At 41.2% G+C, this 21,809-nt stretch overlaps 1 protein-coding gene across 7 annotated transcripts in view; it reads left to right on the top strand.

Moving 5' to 3' along the window:
• fmnl2a (formin-like 2a) overlaps positions 1-21,809 on the top strand; it is a 282,512-nt gene that overhangs the window by 253,013 nt on the left and 7,690 nt on the right. For 2 of the 7 annotated variants that reach the window (XM_068035310.1, XM_068035315.1), the window contains exons 18-25: positions 796-1,030; positions 5,470-5,538; positions 6,792-6,872; positions 7,008-7,137; positions 9,456-9,619; positions 13,239-13,340; positions 14,078-14,176; positions 18,481-18,604. In XM_068035310.1, coding sequence (XP_067891411.1) covers positions 796-1,030; positions 5,470-5,538; positions 6,792-6,872; positions 7,008-7,137; positions 9,456-9,619; positions 13,239-13,340; positions 14,078-14,176; positions 18,481-18,604 — 1,004 coding nt within the window. Of the gene's footprint in view, positions 1-795; positions 1,031-5,469; positions 5,539-6,791; positions 6,873-7,007; positions 7,138-9,455; positions 9,620-13,238; positions 13,341-14,077; positions 14,177-18,480; positions 18,605-20,139; positions 20,265-21,318; positions 21,413-21,809 lie in introns of those variants that run through there. The other 5 variants (XR_010975339.1, XM_068035313.1, XM_068035314.1 and 2 more) reach the window with 5 other exon arrangements.

Raw genomic sequence — 21,809 nt, 5'->3', positions numbered from 1 at the left:
AGGGGGGCGGGTGAGCCATCCCCAGCAACGATGTCCAGCGCCAACGCCATTTTTAAAGACACAATGAATAAAAGGTTAATAACAATGAATGAAAAAATCTTTCAATGCCCTCTCCCATCCCCAATGGCATTACACATCATTCCTGCCGTCCCCCCGCCCCGGAATACCTACTGTGAATATATGAGCATTCCCCCCACCCCCTCAAGTACAGAACCTTTGTCCTTTACCCCTTCCCATCACACCCCCAAACAATCCGAAGAAGTTGACCCCACCCCGCCCACCCCGCACTGAGACAGGTACCTCTCCCCTCCCCACAGGTGTCGCACCTCGTTTCCCCAGACGGGGATTCGAAGGCGCGGCATGGCCAGACGTCAGAATAAAGATTGGTGCGGCAAATAAGGAGGCGACGGGAGTTTCATTAATTCAGGTAGGTTAATTTATTTACATATGGAAATTGAGGTCCTGTCGACGAGCAGCAACGGGGTTGGGGGGGGGGTGTCCACCACGAGGCCTCTCTGTCTCTGTTGAGATCGGTCCAGCCCCTGCTGGCGTCGGGGTCGGTGGCAGGTCTTATCCATAGCGATCTTCATGCCCCCCCTGCCACCGTTCCTGGCGTTGGGGACCCTTTAAAATCCAGCCCAATGTGTTTCGCTGATAAATAAAAGTGATTTTTTTTAATGAGTATGGCATTGTATATTGTTTACTGTATGTACTAGAAGTATACATCTACTCACAGGAAATATATATTAGTCATAATTTATGCTAGAACTAATATTTATTTTTGGTTTACATTAGGTTTGACCTAAAAACATTACCCGTGGACTTTGTTGAGTGCCTGATGAGGTTCTTGCCAACAGAAAATGAAGTTAAGGTTCTGAGACAGTATGAAAGAGAGAGGAAGCCATTGGAGAATCTAACAGACGAAGACCGGTTCATGGTGCAGTTTAGTAAGGTTGAAAGACTGATGCAGAGGATGACCATTATGGCATTCATCGGAAATTTTACAGAGAGCGTTCAGATGTTGACACCAGTAAGTATTTGTCACCGTTGTAATCTAAATTTGAATTGGTTCAAAGATTGATCTTTACTTCATTAAACCAAGGGGTAAAGACTTAAATGTATATGGTGCACAACCAGTTTAACCAGTCATTGGCAGATCTAGCTGGACCACATCAATCACTGCTCGTTTCTGTCAAAACAGCTTACTACTGGAATACAAAGATAACCATTGGCTTTTTCCAATTCTGCTTAAACTCTTCTCCACTGCCCACTCTATCCTCCCCTCCAACAACAAATGCAAGGAACCTATCGACAACTTTGTCATTAGGATTGTGACCATCTGTACAGCTACCTCTTCTGCATCCCTTCCCATTGCCCACCATGCCATGTTTCCCTCAACATTTCCCTCCCTTCTCTAACTCTGAACCCACATCTTTCTCTAGTTTCTCTTCGATCTTCCCTCATGCCCTCTCTGAGCTCATCTTGTCTATGGGACCACCTCCTATTGCCTCAATGCTATTCCAGCTACACTGCTGATCACCCAATTCCCCATCCTGGCACTCATGCTGGCTGATATTATAAATTGCCTCTCCTTGGTTGCTGTCTCTCTTCCTTTCAAATCTACCATCATCACCCCCTCCTCAAAAAAACCCACCCATAACCCCCTCTATCCTTGAAAACTACCATCACATCTCCAACCTCATTTTCCTCTCCAAAGTCTTATCACTGCCCGAATCAATGCCCATTTTATCCCACAATTGTATGTTTGAGCCTCTTGAATCAGATATCCACCTGAAATGGCACTGAAACAGCCCTAATGCAAGTCACAAATAATATCCTGTGTGACTGTGACAATGATGCACTATCCCTCCTCATCCTTCTCAACCTAACTGCAGCCTTGGCCACGATTGATCATTCCATCCACTTCCCATCACCTGTTCTCCATTGTCCACCAAAGTAGGACTGCTCTTTCCTGGTTCCACTCTTAAGTATCCAGTCATAGACAGAAAACTACCTGCAATGGCTTCCCTTCTTGCTCCACATTGTTACCTGTAGAGATCCCCTCCTATTTCTCAGCTACATGCTGCCCCTCAGAAACATCATGCAAAGATATGACTTGAGGTTCCACATGTATGCTCACATGAGAGAAGAAATAGGAGCAGGAATAGGCCATTTAGCCCTTCAAGCCTGCACTGTCATTCAGTAAGACCATAGCTGATCTTTTTCAGCAACACCATCCCGGACTATTTCCAATCCCTTAATTCCCTTAGTATCTATAACGACACCCAGCTGTGCCACACCACCATCCCCACCGCCTCTGATTTATTATGCTGCTTGTCCGACATCCAATCTTGGATGAGCCGCAATTTCCTCTATTTAAATATTGGGAAACCGAAACAAGCTCTGTTCCATCCTCCTCCCTGGGCACTGTCTGAGGCTGAACCAGATTGTTCACAATTTGTTCGACATATTTGACCCCAAGTTGAACTTATGATTCCATATCCTGTCCTTCACAAAGACTGCTATCTTCCACCCTCCATAAACTTCAGCTCATCCAAAACTCTGCTCTCCTTATCCGAACCCACGTAAATTTTACAGACCCCTGACGTCAGGGGTTCGTGGTGGGGGAGGGGGCTGTAAAATGCCTCCGGGAGAGCCCAATATTGCTCGTGGCGGCCCCCCGCTGCTTGGCAATGGGACCGCCGTTTAAATATTTAAATAAATTAATATTAATGAATTAATTATACTTACGCTGCCACCTTCTGTCCCGCTGTGATCTTCCTGCTGCTGGCCGGCATTCCTGCGCCTTCGGATCCCAGTCCATAGAAATGAGGCAGAACGCTTGTGGGGAGGGGGGAGGAGGTAAGTTTCTCACTGCGGGAGGAGGGGGAATGGGGGTAAAAGGAACATTATTGGTGTAGGGGATGGTGGGAAGGGTTTTAGGTTAATTTTTATGCACTTTGGAGAGTGGAAGGTCAGGTGGACAAGGTAAGTGTTTTGGGGAGAGGGCAAGTAATTAATTTTATTGTTATTGGGGGTTGGGAGAGGGGCAAAATAAATGTATTTTTTTATAGACTGTTTCTTTAAATACTTAAATATAATGGTAGGGCTCAAAGCCCTTTAAAAGTGGTGTCGGCACCTGTGCATAGGGAGCTGACGCCATTGCCAGGGACGGACAGGCCGCCCCATCCATGTGATTGGGTGGGGGCAGTGGGGAGGGCCCCGGCTATATAAGTGAGCTGCCATGCTTAGCATCAGGCAGCTCTGTGATGTGCGGGTGGGCCGCCATTGTTTTCGCCCGCCTTAGAGTATAAATTTCAGCCCTTAGTCCCACTCACCCATTACCCCTGAGTTGGCTGACCTACATTAGCTTCCGGACCACTAATGGTTTGATTTTTAAAAACCTCATCCTCATATTCAAATCTCTCTCTGGTCTCCACCTCTACACCCCTCCAAAAACTTGTTCCTCCAGCTCTAGCGTCTTGTGGATTTACCCCACTCCCTTGGCCCGGCATTGGTGGCTGGGCTACCTACCAGCTGTCGAGGTGCTAAGCTCTGGAATTTATTATCTAAACCTCTCCGTAACTCCTCCCATAAAAATTACCTAAAAATCTGCTACTTCCACCAAGCTGTTAGTCATCCCTCCTAACATCAGTGTCAATTGTTGTACGATTGCTCTCCTGTGAGGTGCTTTCCTACATTCTTTCTCCCTCCATGTAGCATCCTTGTTGACCGAGGGTTGCTAATCGTGGCTTATGACATGATATGACTATGGGGCAAGGTGAGGAGGTAGGCCTTAAGAACTACCTCAACCAGTACGGGGATTGAACCCTCACTGTTGGCATTATTCTGCACCACAGTCTAGCCATCTAGGCAACTGAGCTAACCAGCACCCTTTTCTTACATTAAAGGTGCTATATGAATGCAAGTTGTTGTTGAATTAGTTTTTTAATTGTGTGTAAGCAGAACCCTATTTATTAAAAATAATCGTGTCCTTCATAAATAAAACCCATTGTAAACATTGATCTGTCCTGTGCTTGCAATTTTATTACCTTTAGTTTTTGAATTGGTTCTCTGATCAATTCCCATTTTGCTTTTAGTATTTCCCTCTTTTGTTCCTTATCTCTCTGGCCTAATGCCTGGAACAAAGATTGTGAACACATGGCGAGCTCCTAAGCTATCACCAATGCTTCTTGCGATCAATGTGTGTGCCTGCCCCCTCTAATGTTGGGCTTTCTTCCACTAGAAGATGATGTAACCTCTTAATAGTCACTTACTGTAATTCAGATTGGTAATGAGACAGGTTAGGAATCAACTCTGGACTGCAAAGTGACGCTACATTCTAATATTAATCCTCAAATCACTCTGCTGCCCCTATATTTGCATTTGAATCAGTTAGTTCATTCTCTCTTTGTCCCAAACTTCCATTGCACTATACATTGGAACGATTGGACAGGTTACAATGAAACTGCTCCATAATATCCAACTTCGAGATAGACTTAGTTATTTCCTAATAAAGCTTGAAATCTAATTTTTGTGTCACTGATTTGGGATCAGAAGGTTATGGTCAGAGGATTAAGTCTTAAAGTATCTTGAAATCCAGATTTATTATTTAATTAACCTTAAATTGAGGAGCGAAGTGAAATTTTTCTCTCTCCCTCCTTTTCTGCCAGTTATCTCTGCTGCACATTACTGCTGAAAGCACCTTACTGAAGTATGATTCCTAAGGCAATGGTCAACCTGTGATACATCACATGAAGTGGTTGTTCTTCATGTGTTAACTTCAACAATGTACAAAGTATTTAAGCTTGGAAGGCATCACAAATGATACCAATCTTGCCATTGCCAATTACCTGTGGTTATCTTTGGATTGCAAACAGGGGTGGGAACCATCTGATTTTCCCTTCTTGATCTAGGAGTGCTGGATGGCACCTCCACCATGGCCGAGATCAACTAAATTGGTATAGATTGGGATTGAATCTGAGACTTTTCTGATTTGTATGACTCAGCTACTCTGCCTGAAACAATTATGGAGCTATTGTGAACTTTCCAATGTAAAGCTTGCTAGATGCGTATGCAAATGTATCTGTATTTTTGGATTTTTATTAGGCAAAACAGTATGGGTAAATATTCTTATGGTCTCTACATAAGAAATGCAGAATTAAAATTATGGATCAGCAAGGATGATTCGGGAGGAAGGAGTAGAGGGTTACAATGATAAATTTAGATGAGGTAAAATGGAAGGAGGCTCGAGTGGAGCAGAAACGCTGGCATGGACTGGTTGGGCCGAATGGCCTGTTTCTGTGCTGTATATCCTATGTAATCCGATGTAGTTACAGTTTATCCGCAATGTCTCTGATGTTCATATGGTAATCCAATAAAAAAACGAGCTTTGTTCTGAGAATTATTAAGAATGCAGTTCATTTCCTAAACCCAGCTAATCATTAACATTCATTGTTTTCGATTTAGCAACTCCATGCTATAATAGCAGCATCCGTGTCAATAAAATCATCTCAAAAATTGAAGAAAATACTGGAGGTAAGTAGCAATTATCTTAATGTCTGACAGTATAAATATTCCCTGAATATAAATAGAACTGCATTCTTGCAAATGGGGTTTCTTTCTAAACATTCTTCTAAAATGTAAATATTTGTATTTAAACAGTATATATTTTTTATAAACACATCTGCCATGGTGTTGCGAATAGTGAATTGGAAGTTACACTGGTTTATAATAAGTGTCACTGTGAAAGTGTGATGGGGGGAGATGTTACAGGAAATAATTGTGATACTTGCAGGAAATGCATGCCATATGCAAGACTTCTAATACATAGAATCCTGCATTTAGTGAGCTTCCACATACTCCACACATCATGGTTCAGAATGTCAAAAAAGACAGTAATTTCCAGTTATTTGTTTTCTGACATTGATAATCTGGCTTGCCTGTGCTCGCCCTACCCCCTCCCCAGGATAAAATTTACAAGTGGCTGCCAATCATTAGTCTCAGCATAAGACTATTCTTGATCACTTTTCCGCAAGGAGTATCTAAGCAGCGCTTATAAAGGGGCCAGTCAATTTTAACATCACTCTACCTTAGCACCTGAATATCAGTGTCCTCCAAGCTGAAACTACTCATGAATGTCATGGAAGTTTGTGTAGTAATATAGTAAGATGTAGTAAAAGACTTGCCAAGAAGTACATTTTAAACGTATTCAAAAATCTGTCACAATGTTTTGATTGGCTAAAATTTCCAGAGCTAATCTAAAGATTTAGCCATTGTCTACTCATTTCACTGTTTCTCACCACAACTCTCTCAAACTTCTAACATATCTGTTGATTCACCATGAACAATGCCAAGGGAAATATATTTGTGATCGTTTAAAAATGCCATTATTCACTGAGTTAGACAATTATAGATTTGGATTTACTTGGAAGTGAATTTTTAATTTTTAGTGACGCAGAACTCAAATTCTGTAATATCTGTCCTATTTAAGGAGAAAGTTTCAGCAGCTGAAGAATCCTGCTGTAATATAAGGTTGTGTGAATTTGGACAGTTAAGGCCAATAAAAATTGAGTAGCAGCTGTGGATTTAGTGTTAAAATTATGGAATATTAAAATAAAACCTGTCACTATCTGAATATAAAATAGATGAAATGGTGTCCTTCACCAGATGTACTGCAGAAGTGTTAATTATTCACAATATCACCATCAAGTCATTGTAATGTATCACAAGTTTTCAATTTATCCAAGTCTGTCAATGGTTATTAATTTAGTTTTTCTGTCCTTCTGCAGATAATTTTGGCTCTTGGCAACTACATGAATAGCAGTAAGAGGGGAGCAGTGTATGGATTTAAACTGCAGAGTTTAGACCTGGTAAGGAATCCACATTATAAATGAATAAATATACAACTTATAAATGAAAATGCATTCAAACTTTAATTGTGTGCAAGATCAATCAATATATTAAATTGCTTAAGCCTAATTATTTTCTTTCTTTTCCTTTGGTAGCTTTTAGACACAAAGTCAACAGATCGCAAACAGACCTTGTTACATTACATTGCAAATGTCATCAAAGAGAAGTATCCTGACGTATCCCTCTTCTACAATGAACTCCACTATGTGGAGAAAGCAGCTGCAGGTGGCTATGGACATTTTTCTTAAAGAAAATAGGCAGCAGAAAATATTGCTAAATCTGGAGAAGGGTTTTATTTATTCGCTTGGTATCTGTAGCTGAGTAGGTAGAAAAGTTCACAGAGCTTCCCCACTAGTGGTGTTGAACTAGCCACTGGGATGTGCGCAAGAGCAGATGGAGCTAACTATATCTTGGCACTTGGCTAATTATCTTTTACCTCCTTCCTATCTCTGCATTATAACAGAATGAAGGCCCCAAAATTGGATGATGTCAGAATGTACTAGACCTTAAAAAAGTTGAAAATGCTTTATATTGTTGTGTGATACACAGATGGCATGCTTATTGCATGCTGTTTAGGAAATGAGGTATTGGCAAGCATTGTTAAAGTCATTATTATTGTTGATTTTCCAAACTTGTTTTTTTTCTTTAGATGCTTTCCAGATTCATTTTTTAGTCTGAACGACCAGGCAAAAATTGGACCCTAAAGAAACCAGGTTAAATTTGGAGAAAAATCAATTTTTGAAAAATCATTTTTTATTTGGAGTTTTGCCAAAAAAATTGATTAGTTAGTTTTTTCAAAATAAAAGCTTTTAAGGTAGATAATACTGTGGACCAGAACAACTGATCTTCATGGGACCACTAATCTATTTCTGCAAGAAATTAAGCACAATGTTACCTACCTATAAATTTCGGGGCCGGAATTTTACGCCACCCCAAAGAGCGGGATGGTGGCTGGGGGGCGCCGTAAAATGGAGCAGGAGGGTGGGATGGTGACGGGAGTTGGGGGAGCCCCTCCACCATCCTGCCTCTGCCGAAATTTAGTCTGGGGCGGGAAGGCTTGTGAATGGGCTTCCCGCCCTGCTGCCAATTGAGGCCCTTAACTGGGTAATTAATCCCGAATTAAGATCCTTTTCCCACTGCAGCTGCAATTGCTTGTGTGACGGGTGGCCCTGTCGCCTCATGGGAAGCACCAAAAACTGCGTTGCTGCTTCCTAGCTCCGGGTGGGGAGTGGGGTGTGGGGAGGTGACGGCGGTTAGGGGGCGTCTCTCATTCAAATGCACTTAGTGCCTGAACGAGGGACGCAGCATTGGGAAGGGGGGACCCGCTGAGGGCCTTGCTGCCGAACCCCCCCACGACCCGTACCCCACGTGACCCCTCCCACCCTGACCTACCTTAAGCCTAGTTCCAGTGCCGCTTCTCGGGCGCTGCAGCTGTCGGCCTCTGATTGCCTGCAGCTCTGCAAGGCCAGGACTTCCACGACGGGGTCCTAAATCCTACCAAAGGCCCTCCACTGTCCAGTTAAGTGCCTGATTGGCACTAAATTCGGCGGGCCTTCCATACAAGAGACGACGCGGGGATCTCCTCATCAGTTTCCCCCAACATCAAGACCCCCACCGCTAGCATAAAATTCCCCCCATGATGTGGTTGCACTGATAATGCCACAAATGTAGCACATATGCATCTCCCAACTTAATTTTCAGCATGAAGACCAGGAAAAATTTGGAATTTGAAATTGCATAATTGGGAGAGAGTTCTTTTAACTAATTCAAGAACAGCAGCAGTTGCATTTATATTGCGCCTTTAATGTGGAAAAACTCCTAAGCTGCTTCACAGAGATCTGAGGGAAATGATCCCAAGCCAAAAAAGAAATTAACAAGGGTGATGAAAAGCCTGGTTGGAGAGGTAGTTTAAGGGAGGGTCTTGAGGAGAAAGAATTGGTAAGGTAGAGGGGCTTAGAGAGGGAATAGGACCACATCCAATAAATCTAGGAATTTCTGGCGGAAATCAAGTTTAAAAAGTGACTTTAATGCTTCAGATGATTTTTTTTTTTACAAATACTTCACAAATCTATCTAATCCAAGCTTGAATTTCAGTTGATATAACATTCCCATTCACTCCCAAGATACATAATTCCTGATCCAGGCATTAAATTTAGTGAAATAAACCAGTCAGAATATGCATAATTTCTGATTTCAGCCTAACTGTTAATATATAAATTAATCTGTTGTTAGCCTTTTTAACTGATCAGTTAAAATAGATGCAATTCATTGTGAAGCTTCAACTAAAATGATACTTTGGAAGCCTGCTATTTTTGTGAAATTTTGCGAATTATTTTGTTGATAGAGTGGGTTAATGGACGAATATCTGGGCTGTGCAACAAAGATTTGAAATTGGTTTATTTTTATCTGTAATTTTAAGCAACTTTGATTCATGCATTATAACTGGTAGCAAATAGATATGTTTATCAGGATTTGATTGTATGCATAACACTTGAGGCATTGTTTCATTGTTGATTCAGTCTGATTTTGATGTTTTACTTTAGTGTCTCTTGAAAATGTCTTACTGGATGTTAAAGAGCTACAAAGAGGCATGGACCTCACAAAGCGGGAGTACACCATGCATGAGCATAATGTTGTGCTAAAGGAATTTCTTAATGCCAATGAAGGAAAATTGAAAAAACTGCAGGAAGATGCAAGAATATCACAGGCAAGAATTCTTTTCAGCGATTAGTTTGACTGAGCAAATCTACTTTAAAAAGCTAGAGGGTTAGTGTTCTAGTCAAGGAAAAATTATAGTAATATAGAATTTTCAGTATAGCCAATAGTTTACTAATTTTGATATTTAAACTGCATACATGCCAGCCGTTAACATTTCCACTTGTCAGCACTTGCTGACAAAATTAATTGCAGGATTTAAACTTTCAGTGCTGCCCCAAGGACCCACTTAAGCTGAAACTTTTCAAACTCCATAACTTCTACAATTTGAATCAAAACCATAACTTATTTCCCTTTAAATTCAGATGAAAACTGGAATGCAGCTCAGAAAAGCCCTTCTTTCCATGCAGTGAGTTTTTGTAGTGTGATTCCTGTGCTCATGTGTGACACCCAGCACATAGGTACTATAGACACCATTACCTCTTTACTTCTAGCTAAGATTTGTGGCTCTGAGTGCCACCAGCTGAATGTCTTTGGGTAGCTGACATGTTGCTAGTTCTTTCTTCTGTTGCTATCTCCACACTTAGCTGTTTATTGACATGTGTAAGCTAATTTCTGACTCAGGAGCACTGTCCAGGAATTTATGGGCTCATCATCCATCAGTTTAAATAGACAGAAAATCAAGGACTGCCTTTTCATTTCCAGACAGTGCTATCTGAGAGTGGCCACTTAGGGAATTAGCCTGAACATCTTCTTTGAAGGATTTAATTGTCTAGCACCAATAATTTTATCTTTATTATTCTAATAATAGCAAAATGATGGATTGTTATAAAGTTAAGCTATGTTTTATATAACTGGTGCAAAAGCCCAGGATGGCAACTTCTACCCTTTAACTTAAAGCCCTCCTGGCACTGTTGGATAAATGTACTACTGCTGGCAAATATAATGGCTGCTGGATTCAGTCACCTTTTTTTTGGCCATGGGCAGATTGAGATTTCAGCTTTTGTGCCCAGGCCAATGGGTGATTTTTGTTTTGTTGGCCCATACTAACCTTGTCTTGACATAGGGGATCCATGGCTAGAAAATTGGGTGTCACCATTAGCGTTTTGACAGTTGAAGATACACTGTGGGGAATTTTCTTGGAAAGGAAATGGACATCAAGAAAACAGGCTGTTCCGCGATAGTTCTGCACATCTACTTTCTATGCTGCTCTAGCACACAACCAATTCCATTGTATACTCAGTACCTTGAGTTGGATTGAGTCCCTCACTGACAGCCCTGTATTCAAAATTGCCAATACTTTCTGTCGCATAAAAAAAACACACAATGATCAAAAGAAAAGTAATCTCATCTAGCCACATATATATTAGAACACTGCAAAAGGAATTGGGTTTACCTCTTGTAATTTAGATTTGATTGTTTAGCTTTGCCTCCCTGGAGTGTTTACTTACTAGAGGTTTCCTTAGGATGAATTGACTGCTGTAATAAGTTTATATGATGGAGTTATTTGATCCATACTAAGGAGCATGGGTAAGAACACTCACCATTGTTACTTGTGTTTTGCACTTGCGGTTAATGCAGAATGCAATGAACAGGGAAGTGTGGGCATTGGCAGAAGTTCACTGGCGTTTCTAGGCAAATGGGATTAGCGTATATCTGAGTTGCAGTGAGGTTTGATGTAAAGAATTTGGGTTCCGGGAAGTGCATCCAAACAAATCAGATATAACAAAAATACATAAAAGTGGCCTTGATTGTACTGTGCACACAGATAATGAACAAATTTACACTTATATAGAGCATTTTGTCCTCCGATCTTTCTCAAAGTACACTTCAGCCACTGAAGAACTTGAAGTGTAGTCAGTGTTCAGATGTAGGCATACGTGGCAGCCAGTTTATACACATGTAGGTCCCTCAAAACAGCAATGAGATAAATTACTGGATAATCTGTTCTATTGGTGGTTGGGGGATAAATGCAGTCCAAGACAATGTGAAAACCTTACAGTTCTTCAAAAATCTACCTGAGAGGATAGATGAGATCTTGGGCTAGATTTTATAGGGGGGTGGGATGAAGATCGCTACGAATGAGGCCCGCCACCGACCCCGATGCCGACAGGTCCCAGCCGGATCTCAACATAGGCGGAGAGGCCTCGTGGCGCACCCCACTCCCCCCAATCGTTTGGCGACGGGACCACGATTTCCATATGTAAATGAATTAACCTACCAGAATTAATGAAGGTCCCGTCGACTCCTGATTTGCCACACTGATTCTCATCCTGATGGCCTGCACTGCCACGCCTTTGAATCCCCATCCTGGGAAATGAGGCGCGCACCTGCAGGGAGGGGGGAGGATGTACTTTTCTCAGTGCAGGGGCGGGGGAACGGGGTCAAACTTACTTGATTGGTCGAAGAGGTGATGGGAAGGGGTAAAGGACAAAGGTTCTGAACTTTGGGAGGGGGTACGTCATATAATCAAGGTAGGTATTTCGGAAGGGGAAGGGCAGGAATGACATCTTGATATTGGGGGGAGAGGTGTTGAAGAGGGCCTGTAAAGATTTTTTAAATTAATTTTTATTTACTTTAAATTACTGGTCTCTTTAAAAATTTCACTTGTCATTTAGGGCTCTAAGCCCTTTAAAAATGGCATCAGCACCTGCCCAGTGGCTCCGGACACCGTTGCCAGGAATGGCTCGCCCGCTCCCTCAACGTCATTGGTGGGGGTGGGGGATGGAGGGCAGTTGCCCTGGCCATGCGAATGAGCTGCCATGTTTGGAATCGCGGCGGCTGCGCAACGTGCGCCCTGTGCGTGCAGGCCATCATTTTTTCACCCGCCGCCTATTTTGGTGTCAGGCTTTTAAAATTCAGCCCAAGGGGTTTAACATCTCATCTGAAAGATGACACATCCAACAATGCAGAACTCCCTCAGTACTGCACCGGAGTTATGAATCCATGACCTTCTTACTCGAAGGTGAAAATACTACCACTGTGTGCCAAGGCTGACATTTTAAATGGAGAAATTCATAAGAAATAAATATGAACAAAACAATATATAATATCCCTAATTTTATGTTGCAAGAAAAAAATAAAGATGGCATTTTTAATTATGCAATTCTGATTTAAACATAGTCCTGGTATTCATTGCACTATTGTTTGGAATGTTTACTGCAATTTTCCAGAGCATATATGTGATCATGACAAAATATAAGCTTTAATTGAACATTTTTGATGCAGAGTCTTTCAGGTTCTTACCTACATTCCATTTTAATTCGAATCTCTTGTCTTTGTTTCAGATTATTTGCGATATATTACATATATGTATGTATGGAAGCAAAAGTCTTGTAGCTTAAGGATGGCATTTGTACAATATATTTAGTCTGGAGATGTAATAATAGAATAGTCAAGGTTTTATATTTGGAACACATTGATTTTCAGTTCGCTGTTGATAATTCTGCAATAAAAGATAACTACATGCCTTTACACTGAAGATTCTTGGGTGAAAGAAATGGGATAAAAAGCTTGGGATATTAAATTGTTGAGTATATCAGTAAGTTGCCATTAGAATTTAATTATTTAAATTTTGAGTCACGTAGTTTTTCTTTTAACTTTATTCCTAATGCATTTTTAGAACTTTTGCTATTTTAGCCTTAATATTTCACATTTTATGTGATACACAGGATGCCTTTGATGAGGTGGTTAAATACTTTGGAGAGAATACAAAGACAACCCCTCCATCAGTCTTCTTCCCTGTAATTGTGAGATTTGTGAAGTCATATAGGGTAAGAGCCTTTCACATGTTCACTATTGCAGAAGATTTGATATGGATTGTAGGTGTGAGTCACTGACATGTTTGATATTAACTGATTACAAGGACCATACATTTAAATGTGGTATGCCGGTTTTCTTAACAATATTGTTTCAACACTGCTATGTGTTTATCAATCTTTCTTAGCTTACAAATTGAAGATGATAAAAAGTTGTATACTGATTGCAGGTTTCGAAAGGATCTTTCGGGTAAATTCATTCAATTCAGACTCCAGCAAAGAATGCCTCACAAAGGGTTAGAGCTGCAGCATTAAATTTACCTTCATATTTTGGGAAATTTCTGAGTGCAGAAAAGAACAGCTTTTAATGTTAATGTATGCTTTAATATGTCATATTTTATAATTCTTTACAAGTTTTAGCTTTGAATGATTATATAAATTAATAATTAGTCTAAAAGATCTGAGGACAATTATTTTCAATTTGAAATATCTAATGGAACAGTGCAACTTGAACTGGAGCCTTGGCATCACAGTGGACTGGCACTTGTATCTAGGGCTTCTCTGTGTTGGTTGAAGGAGGGAGAGAAATCAATATGAGTCCCAGCTCAAATATTTCAATAATATTGCTCTGCAGCCAGGGAATGCTCGAGGCTGTAATCCTCACTGCCACTCAGTCATCCTATTAGCTGAATGTTAAGACAGTGGAGAATAGTAAGAGGGAAAAAATGTCAACCTGTGTATTTTTTTAATAGCAAGCAGATCAGGATAATGAACTACGGAAGAAGCAGGAGCAGGCACTGTTGAATAAAATCCTTGAACAGGAAGCCATGTTGGAACAACAAAATGAAAAGGTACAGTGATATTGGTTGAGGATGTGATTTAAGATGTGTATTTTATTTGATCATTGGATGGGGACATCACTGGCAAAGCCAGCATTTATTGTCCATCTCTAACTGCCCTTGAGAAGGTAGTGGTGAGCTGTCGTCTTGAACTGTTGTAGCTTGTGTGGTGACGGTACACCCACAGTGCTGTTAGGAAGGGAGTTCCAGGTTTTGACCCAGCGATAGTGAAGGGACGGCAATATAATTCCAAGTCAGAATGGTGCGTGACTTGCAGGGGAACTGGCAGGTGGTGGTGACTCCATGCGTTTGCTGCCCTTTTCCTTCTAGGCGGTAGAGTTTGTGCATTTGGGAGGTGCTGTTGAAGCAGGTTTGGTGAAGTGCTGCAGTGCAACTTGAATATGGTACACACTGCTGCCACTGTGCGCCAGTGATGGAGGTAGTGAATGGTTAAGGTGGTGGATGGGTGCTGATCAAGTGGGCTGCTTTGTCTTGGATGGTGTTGAGCTTCTTGAGTGTTATTGGAGCTGGACTCATCCAGGCATATGGAGAGTATTCCATCACACAGCTGACATGTGCTGGTAGAAAGGCTTTGGCAAGTCAGGAGGGGAAATCACTCACTGCAATATATACAACCGCTGACCTGTTCTTTCAGCCACAGTATATATATATATATATATATATATATATATGGCTAGTCCAGTTAAGCTTCTGGACAATGGTAATCCCTACGATATTGATGCTGGGGGACTTGGTGAATATGCAGTTTGAATGTCAAGGGGAGTTGGTTAGATTCTCTCACTTGTTGGAAATGGTCATTGCCTGGCATTTGTGTGGCACGCATGTTACTTGCCATTTACCAGCCCAGGCCTGAATGTTGTCTAGGTTTTGCATGTGGGCACGGACTGCTTCAGATTCTGAGGATGGTACTGAACACTCTGCTTTCATCAGTGAACATCCCCATTTCTGATCTTATGTTGGAGGGAAGGTCATTCATGAAGCAGCTGAAGATGGTTGGGCCTAGGATACTGCCCTAAAGAACTCCTGCAGTGATGTCCTAGGGGTGAGATGATTGGCCTCAAACAACCACAGCCATCTTCCTTTTGGCCAGCTATGACTCCAACCATTTGAGTGTTTTCCCCCTGATTCTCATTGACTTCAATTTTAAAGGAATCCTTGATACGGCACTCGTCAAATGCTGCCTTGATGTCACTCTCACCTCACCTTTGGCATTCAGCTCTTTGGTCCGTTTTTGGACCAAGGCTGTAATGAAATCTGGAGCCGCGTAGCCCAAGTAGAACCCAAACTGATCATCAGTGAGCAGGTTATTGCTGAGTAAGTGCAGCTTGATAGCACAGTCGATGGCACCTTCCATCACTTAGCTGATGATTGAGAGTAGGCTGAAGGAGTGGTAATTGGCCAGATTGGATTTGTCCTGCTTTTTGTGGACAGGACATACCTGGGTAATTTTCCATGTTGTTGGGTAGATGCCATTGTTATAACCGTAACTGGAACAGCTTGGCTAGGGGTGCAACTAGCTCTGGAGCCCAAATCATCATTACTGCCAGGATGTTGTCTTGGCCCATTGCATTCGATACAGCAAAGGCAATCAGCCTTTTCTTGATATCACGTGGAGTGAATTGAATTGGCTGAAGATTCCACATTGACCCAGGGCTGATCCCCTGGCTTGATGGTAATGTTGGAGTGAGGGACATGAGGTTACAGGTTGTGATGGAATACAATTCTGCTGCTGCCGATGACCCATAGCACCTCCTGGACGCCCAGTTTTGAGCTGCTAGATCTGTTCTGAATCTGTCCCATCCAGCACAGTGGTAGTGCCACACAACACAATGGAAGGTGTCCTCATTGTGAAAAAAAATGTTGTCTCCACAACGACTATGCAGTGATCACTCTTACCAATACAGATGCATCTGCACGAGGTAGGTTGGTGAGGGTGAGGTCAAATAAGTTTTTCCTCGCGTTGGTTCTCTCACCATCTGCCGCAGGCCCAGTCTGGTAGATATGTCCTTCAGGACTCGGCTAGCTCAGTCAGTAGTGTGCTACCAAGCCACCTTTGGTGATGGCTATTGAATTTCTCCATCCAGAGTACATTCTGTGCTTCAGTGCTTCCTTCAAGTATGTTCAACATGGTGGAGTACTGATTCATCAGTTGAGGGTAGGCGGTAGGTGATAATCATCAGGTTTCCTTGCCCATGTTTGATCTGATGCCATGAAATTTCATGAGGTCCAGAGTCAATGTTGAGGACTCCCAGGGCCACTCTCTCCTGACTGTTTACCATGTGCCACCACCTCTGGTGTGTTTGTCCTGATGGTGGGACAGGACATACAGAGGGGTGGTGATGGAGGACCCTGGGACGTTGGCTGAAAGATATTCTGTGATTGTGACTATGTCAGGCTGTTGCTTGACTCATCTGTTGGACAGCTCTCCCAATTTTGACCCATGTCCCCAGCTGTTAGTGAGCAGGACTTTGCAGGGTGTGCCTTTGTCGTGTCCGGTGCCTAGGTCAATAACGGATGGTCCATCCAGTGATATCATAGCTTTGTGTTGCAGCCTGATACAACTGAGTAGCTTACCATTTCAGAAGGCAATTAAGAGTCAACCACATTGTTGTGGGTCTGGAGTCACATATAGGCCAGACCAGGTAAGGATGGCAGATTTCCTTCCCTAAAGATTATTAGTGAACAAGATGGATTTTTAACGACCATCCGGTAGTTTTGTGGTAACCATTACAGATACTAGGTATTTATTCCAGATTTATTTAATTAACTGAATTTAAATTCCCTAACTGCCATGGTGGGATTTGAACTCATGTCTCTGGATCAGTAGTTGTGGCCTCTGGGTTACTAGTCCAGCACCCAAAACCACAATACTACAGTACCTGTTAATTTTTAAACTGTAAAAAAAAGACAAAGTACTGGAAAATCTAGTACGTTAATTATACTGGTATAAAATTGGCCCTCATTTTTATGTAGGCTAGTTAGCTTGACATAATCTCAAAACTGCAGCATTGGAAATGCTCTTGCCCCTAGAATTTGTGGTAGTGATTTGATAAAGAAACTGATTCATCCATTGCTCAAATGTTAACAAAAGTTAACTTGAATGTTGCACTAACCAAATAACCTAAAATACTGAGAGCCACTCAAGGAGTCTCAGCAAAATTATCAGTGGAAGGGTCAAAGGGGAGATCCTCCAGTGGCTGGAGTTAAATTTAACACAAAAGAGAGTTATGATTGTCTGAGGTCAATCATTGCAGCCTCAGAACATCATTTCATGACTTCTTCAGGGAAACTGTCCTTGGTCCAGCCATCTTCAATTGCTTCATCAATGACCTTCCTCTGACCTAATGTTAGGATCAAGGCTTTAACTGACGATTCCGGTGTTCAGATTGATTCACAACTCCTTCAATGATGAAGAGGCCTGTGCCAGCTTACAGCAGGACTAGGACAACATCCAGGCTTGGGCTGACAAATGGCTGGTAACATTCTTGCCATATACGTGCCAGGTAATGACCATCATGTACACAAGAAAACCCAACCGCCTTTCCTTGACCTTCAGTGGACATCATATTTGGATATCACACCATCTGCATAGAAGGAATCATTATTGTCAGATATTCAACTGGACCAGCCTAATCAACATTGTGGGTAGAAGAGCAGGACAGAGGCTGAGCACTTTGTGACAAGTAGCTCATCTCCTGACCTTTTCCCCCTCTCCACCCAACTTCTGTACCAAGGCTCAAGTCAAGAGTGTCATGCAATATAATGTGTCTAGCTGCAGCAACATTCAAGAAACTGAGAACCATCCAAGACAGAGCACTTCACTTGATTGAATTCCCTGCTATTGAACTCAGTATCTATCCCCTTCTCCATTGATGCACTGTGACTGCATTATATACTACCTACTAGATATGATCACATATTTCTACTCTTTTCATTGTAATAGAATCATAGAGCACAGAAAGAACTCCATCGTGCCTGTGCCTGCTCTCTGAAAAAGCTACTGATTAGTCCTGCTCCCCTGCTTTTCCTCATAGCCCTGCAATGCTAACTTTTTGTAGTATTCAAGTCATATTGCATCGAAGACTGGCTCTAAACTTAAATCTATGTGTTTTAATGGCATTAAAATATGTCAGAGTTTTGAAAGAATTTGAAGACTTTAAACCAATATTTAAATATTAAATTTTGAATGTTAACCGTCTCAAAATCTGGTTAGAGCATGTGTGGGCAGAAAACCTAACCCCCAATGTTTATACAACAAATTTTGTTTTTAATGCTCCTCTTTCATTACATTTTAGTCCCCATCGCATAAAACCAAGAGACAACAGCAGGAGTTAATTGCAGAGCTGAGAAGGAAACAAGTAAGAGAGCACAGACAGGTTTATGAAGGAAAAGATGGTGCCATTGAGGATATCATTACAGGTAAGGAGAGGCATACTGGCCATGGAAGATAAGACTAAGCTTCTCTGAAACTTCTGATCCTCCTCCTACCCTAGTATTCCCATGCAAGCAAATACAAGCCCATACACAGTGATAATAAACATAGAAATTTAATTTGTTTAGCTTTAAGTATACCTAATATCTGGACTTCAGGAAACCATTGTAGTAAATGGCATTATTGTCTTCCATGTTCTTCTTCCCTTTCTGTCCTCACGGCTATTCTGTTTCACCAAGGAGGGCAGGATCATTCAGACCATTGACATTCCCATGACTTGCCACTGCCATATTTTGTTTAGTCTGCAGGAGATATTCTTGCTGGGGAATGGGTAAATTTTTTTTGAGGAAATCATTTCAGGTGTTCAAGAGGTGTTGCATCTTGTGGGCCACATCAGGATGGGTGGATGGTGGATGAGACTACTTACACTTGTATCTGATAGATTTGAGTACACAGCAGACCTGGAACACAGCAGTTGGGGTAGTAAGTAACAGACCTGGTGCCAGGCCTCCACCATTGCTGCTAGATGCTGGCAGCCAGGAGTGGAGAGAAGCCCAGGGGCAACTCTTTTCAATGATCATTTCATTCCTGTCGCTCCTCACAGTCAGATCACCGATTCAGAGGAGTGAAGATTCAACTTGAAAACCACTCAAGTTATTATTTTCACGCATGCACTTAATCTCCTAATGGAGGTGAATAACTAAAGTACAAGGGCTTTGGGCTTTTTATCTCAGTCTTCACCTGTCCAATCTCTAATTGTTGGTTGCATTCAGAATTGGTTTTACACAAAATATACACATTAAGTTCAATCACATCCTTTAACAGAGTGTGTGAAATTTGACACAATCCTTATAAATTGTAGTTCTGTAACTGTGAGGTAATAAACTTCACCTTACACCCCATTAGAAATATTAAACCATTCCACATACAAGAGGAGTGTACACTAAAAAGAACTTGGTACTTTAGATCTTCATTCCATATTGCAATTAAATGCAACGGGCTATTTTAACTTTTGCTGATAGTGTAAAATGGGTGATATTGGAAAAGTTGTGCATATATCCTGGCTGATTTTTGAAATCAATTGAAAGGAAAATCAGGCTATTTGATGTTGCCTGTTTTACACCATCATCACCAAAGGCTAAAATTACCCCAAATGTGTTTAACATTCACTGTATTCCTCATTGTAATTAATGTCTCACCCTAACACTAGGAGTTTTTTTTATTGTTGCAAGATCGTTAACTGCTTATTTTAGTAAATGCATGATGTAATAGTGTAATGTTTGCCTTACAATTAACTTTTCAAAATGAGTGCTAATATGTAGCTTGTCAATATGAAAAATTGTTTACAGACTCCAGCAATTGATGTTTCTCATAAAGCTTTTTAACAAAATCTATTTTTTTTTTAAATGTCTAAAGTAGCTGTGCCTCAACTTAGTTATTGACTAACCATATACTAGTACATTAGTTTGTTTGCTTCTTACTGTTTCCTCTTTGTCTTGTTTGGCTGTTATCTTCCATGCAGTGCTGAAGACCGTGCCCTTTACAGCCCGAACAGCCAAACGTGGCTCTCGGTTCTTCTGTGAACCAGCTCACTCTGAAGATTCCCATTACTAAAATATTACATTTTAACAGCTGAAGCTCTTAAAGGTTGCTTTTTTAAATAAAATACCTACTTTTTTTTCTGGCCATGTGAAATATGATACCTCAAAGAATGAGAACGTGTATTACATTTTGGGAATTGTTTTTGCGCATTTTCCATTACAGTTGCATGTTTTAGTCACTGAGGACTTTATTGTGCATTTTGGCTGTTTGAAATGCATTGGTATGGTATTGATATAGGCTGTTGTTCTTGTGCATTACTTCATTGCTACACCATGCTTGTGCTAGTCACTCTTAATGTAACCCAGCTGATTATGTTAATGAAATGTTTGGTGCAGTGAATAGAAATGGTGCAATTGTCCTGCATGAAAGTATTATTTCTTGGGTTTTGCAGTCAAACTAATGCATGAATTGAAAAGTGTTTGTATTTTCAGGCATTTTTGCTTGCTTGCTTGCTTGCCGGGCACTTTTAATATGTGCATGACCCAAGCTGTGGTAATGGATTTCCCATTGTACGCTGTAGTTCTCTGGCTTGTATGTTTATGTGCATTTGCACAATGAATGAACTCAACCAAAAATGCTTGCATTGAATGACTTCCGGTCAAGCATCAAAACTATACATGAAGCTCTTCTGATCACTAAAGCATTTCATCTAACACAGCATGTGCATCTCAAATTTATATCCTATTCTAACTGATTTGTCATTAAACAACAAATTTTGCTGATCTTATCAACACTTTACGATCATTTAATGAAACTCTGTAATGAGATGTTACTTTTTACCAACTTGGAAATTATGATGATTTGTGTTTAACTCTATTGCATAGGGCTACGTTTTGTCCTGTCTTGTTGAAGTCAATCTTCAAAGCAGCTTGTGAATTTCTTTCAACGAATTGAATTGTGAATGTGAACCCTGCCTTCTCTACTCTGCTTCTGCTGTATCTGCAACAGCTGACAAACCTGTTCTAACCTCTCCTTTGGTGGCTATTCTGCTGCAATGGCTAACCTGCACTGGAAATCTGGAACACTGGAATGAGAGTTATTTATTCCCCTTTACCCTCTCTTTAAAAATTTAACCATCCTTTGTGTTTTTTCTGTTTAGCTCTAAAGAAGAATAATATCACTAAATTTCCAAATTGTCCCTCGAGGGTAAGGAATGTTTCTTGCACAGCGGTGGTGGAGGACGCACAGAGCTGGCAAGCATTGCTTTTTCTTGCTACAGCTATACTATGGCAGACGTGTAAAATATCCATATGATAAAGCAGAAAATACAGGCTTTATCAGTTTGTATTTACTGGAGAAAATTTGAGTTTTTTTTCTTTCAAATAGAATCTTGAGTAATGTTAGTTGACTGCATCTATTTTCGGGGTCACTTTCTGCGATACTTCTCCTGCTCATCTCCTGTAACTTTGGCAGAAATCGCAGAAAAATGGTGCAATAACCATTTATGCTGTTTTCTTTTAGGGTTTCTGCGGGTCTTCCGCTGAAGTTACAGGAGAATCCCTGTAGAATGTCATTCAGACACACCTTGATCATCTGTACAATGCTGTGGAAATTTGCTTTTTGTGATTGATTGGGCAATTTGAATCGGAA

Source organism: Heterodontus francisci, chromosome 7, assembly GCF_036365525.1.
Source record: "Heterodontus francisci isolate sHetFra1 chromosome 7, sHetFra1.hap1, whole genome shotgun sequence".
NCBI lineage: Eukaryota > Metazoa > Chordata > Chondrichthyes > Heterodontiformes > Heterodontidae > Heterodontus > Heterodontus francisci.
This window is presented reverse-complemented; position numbering and strand designations above follow the sequence as displayed.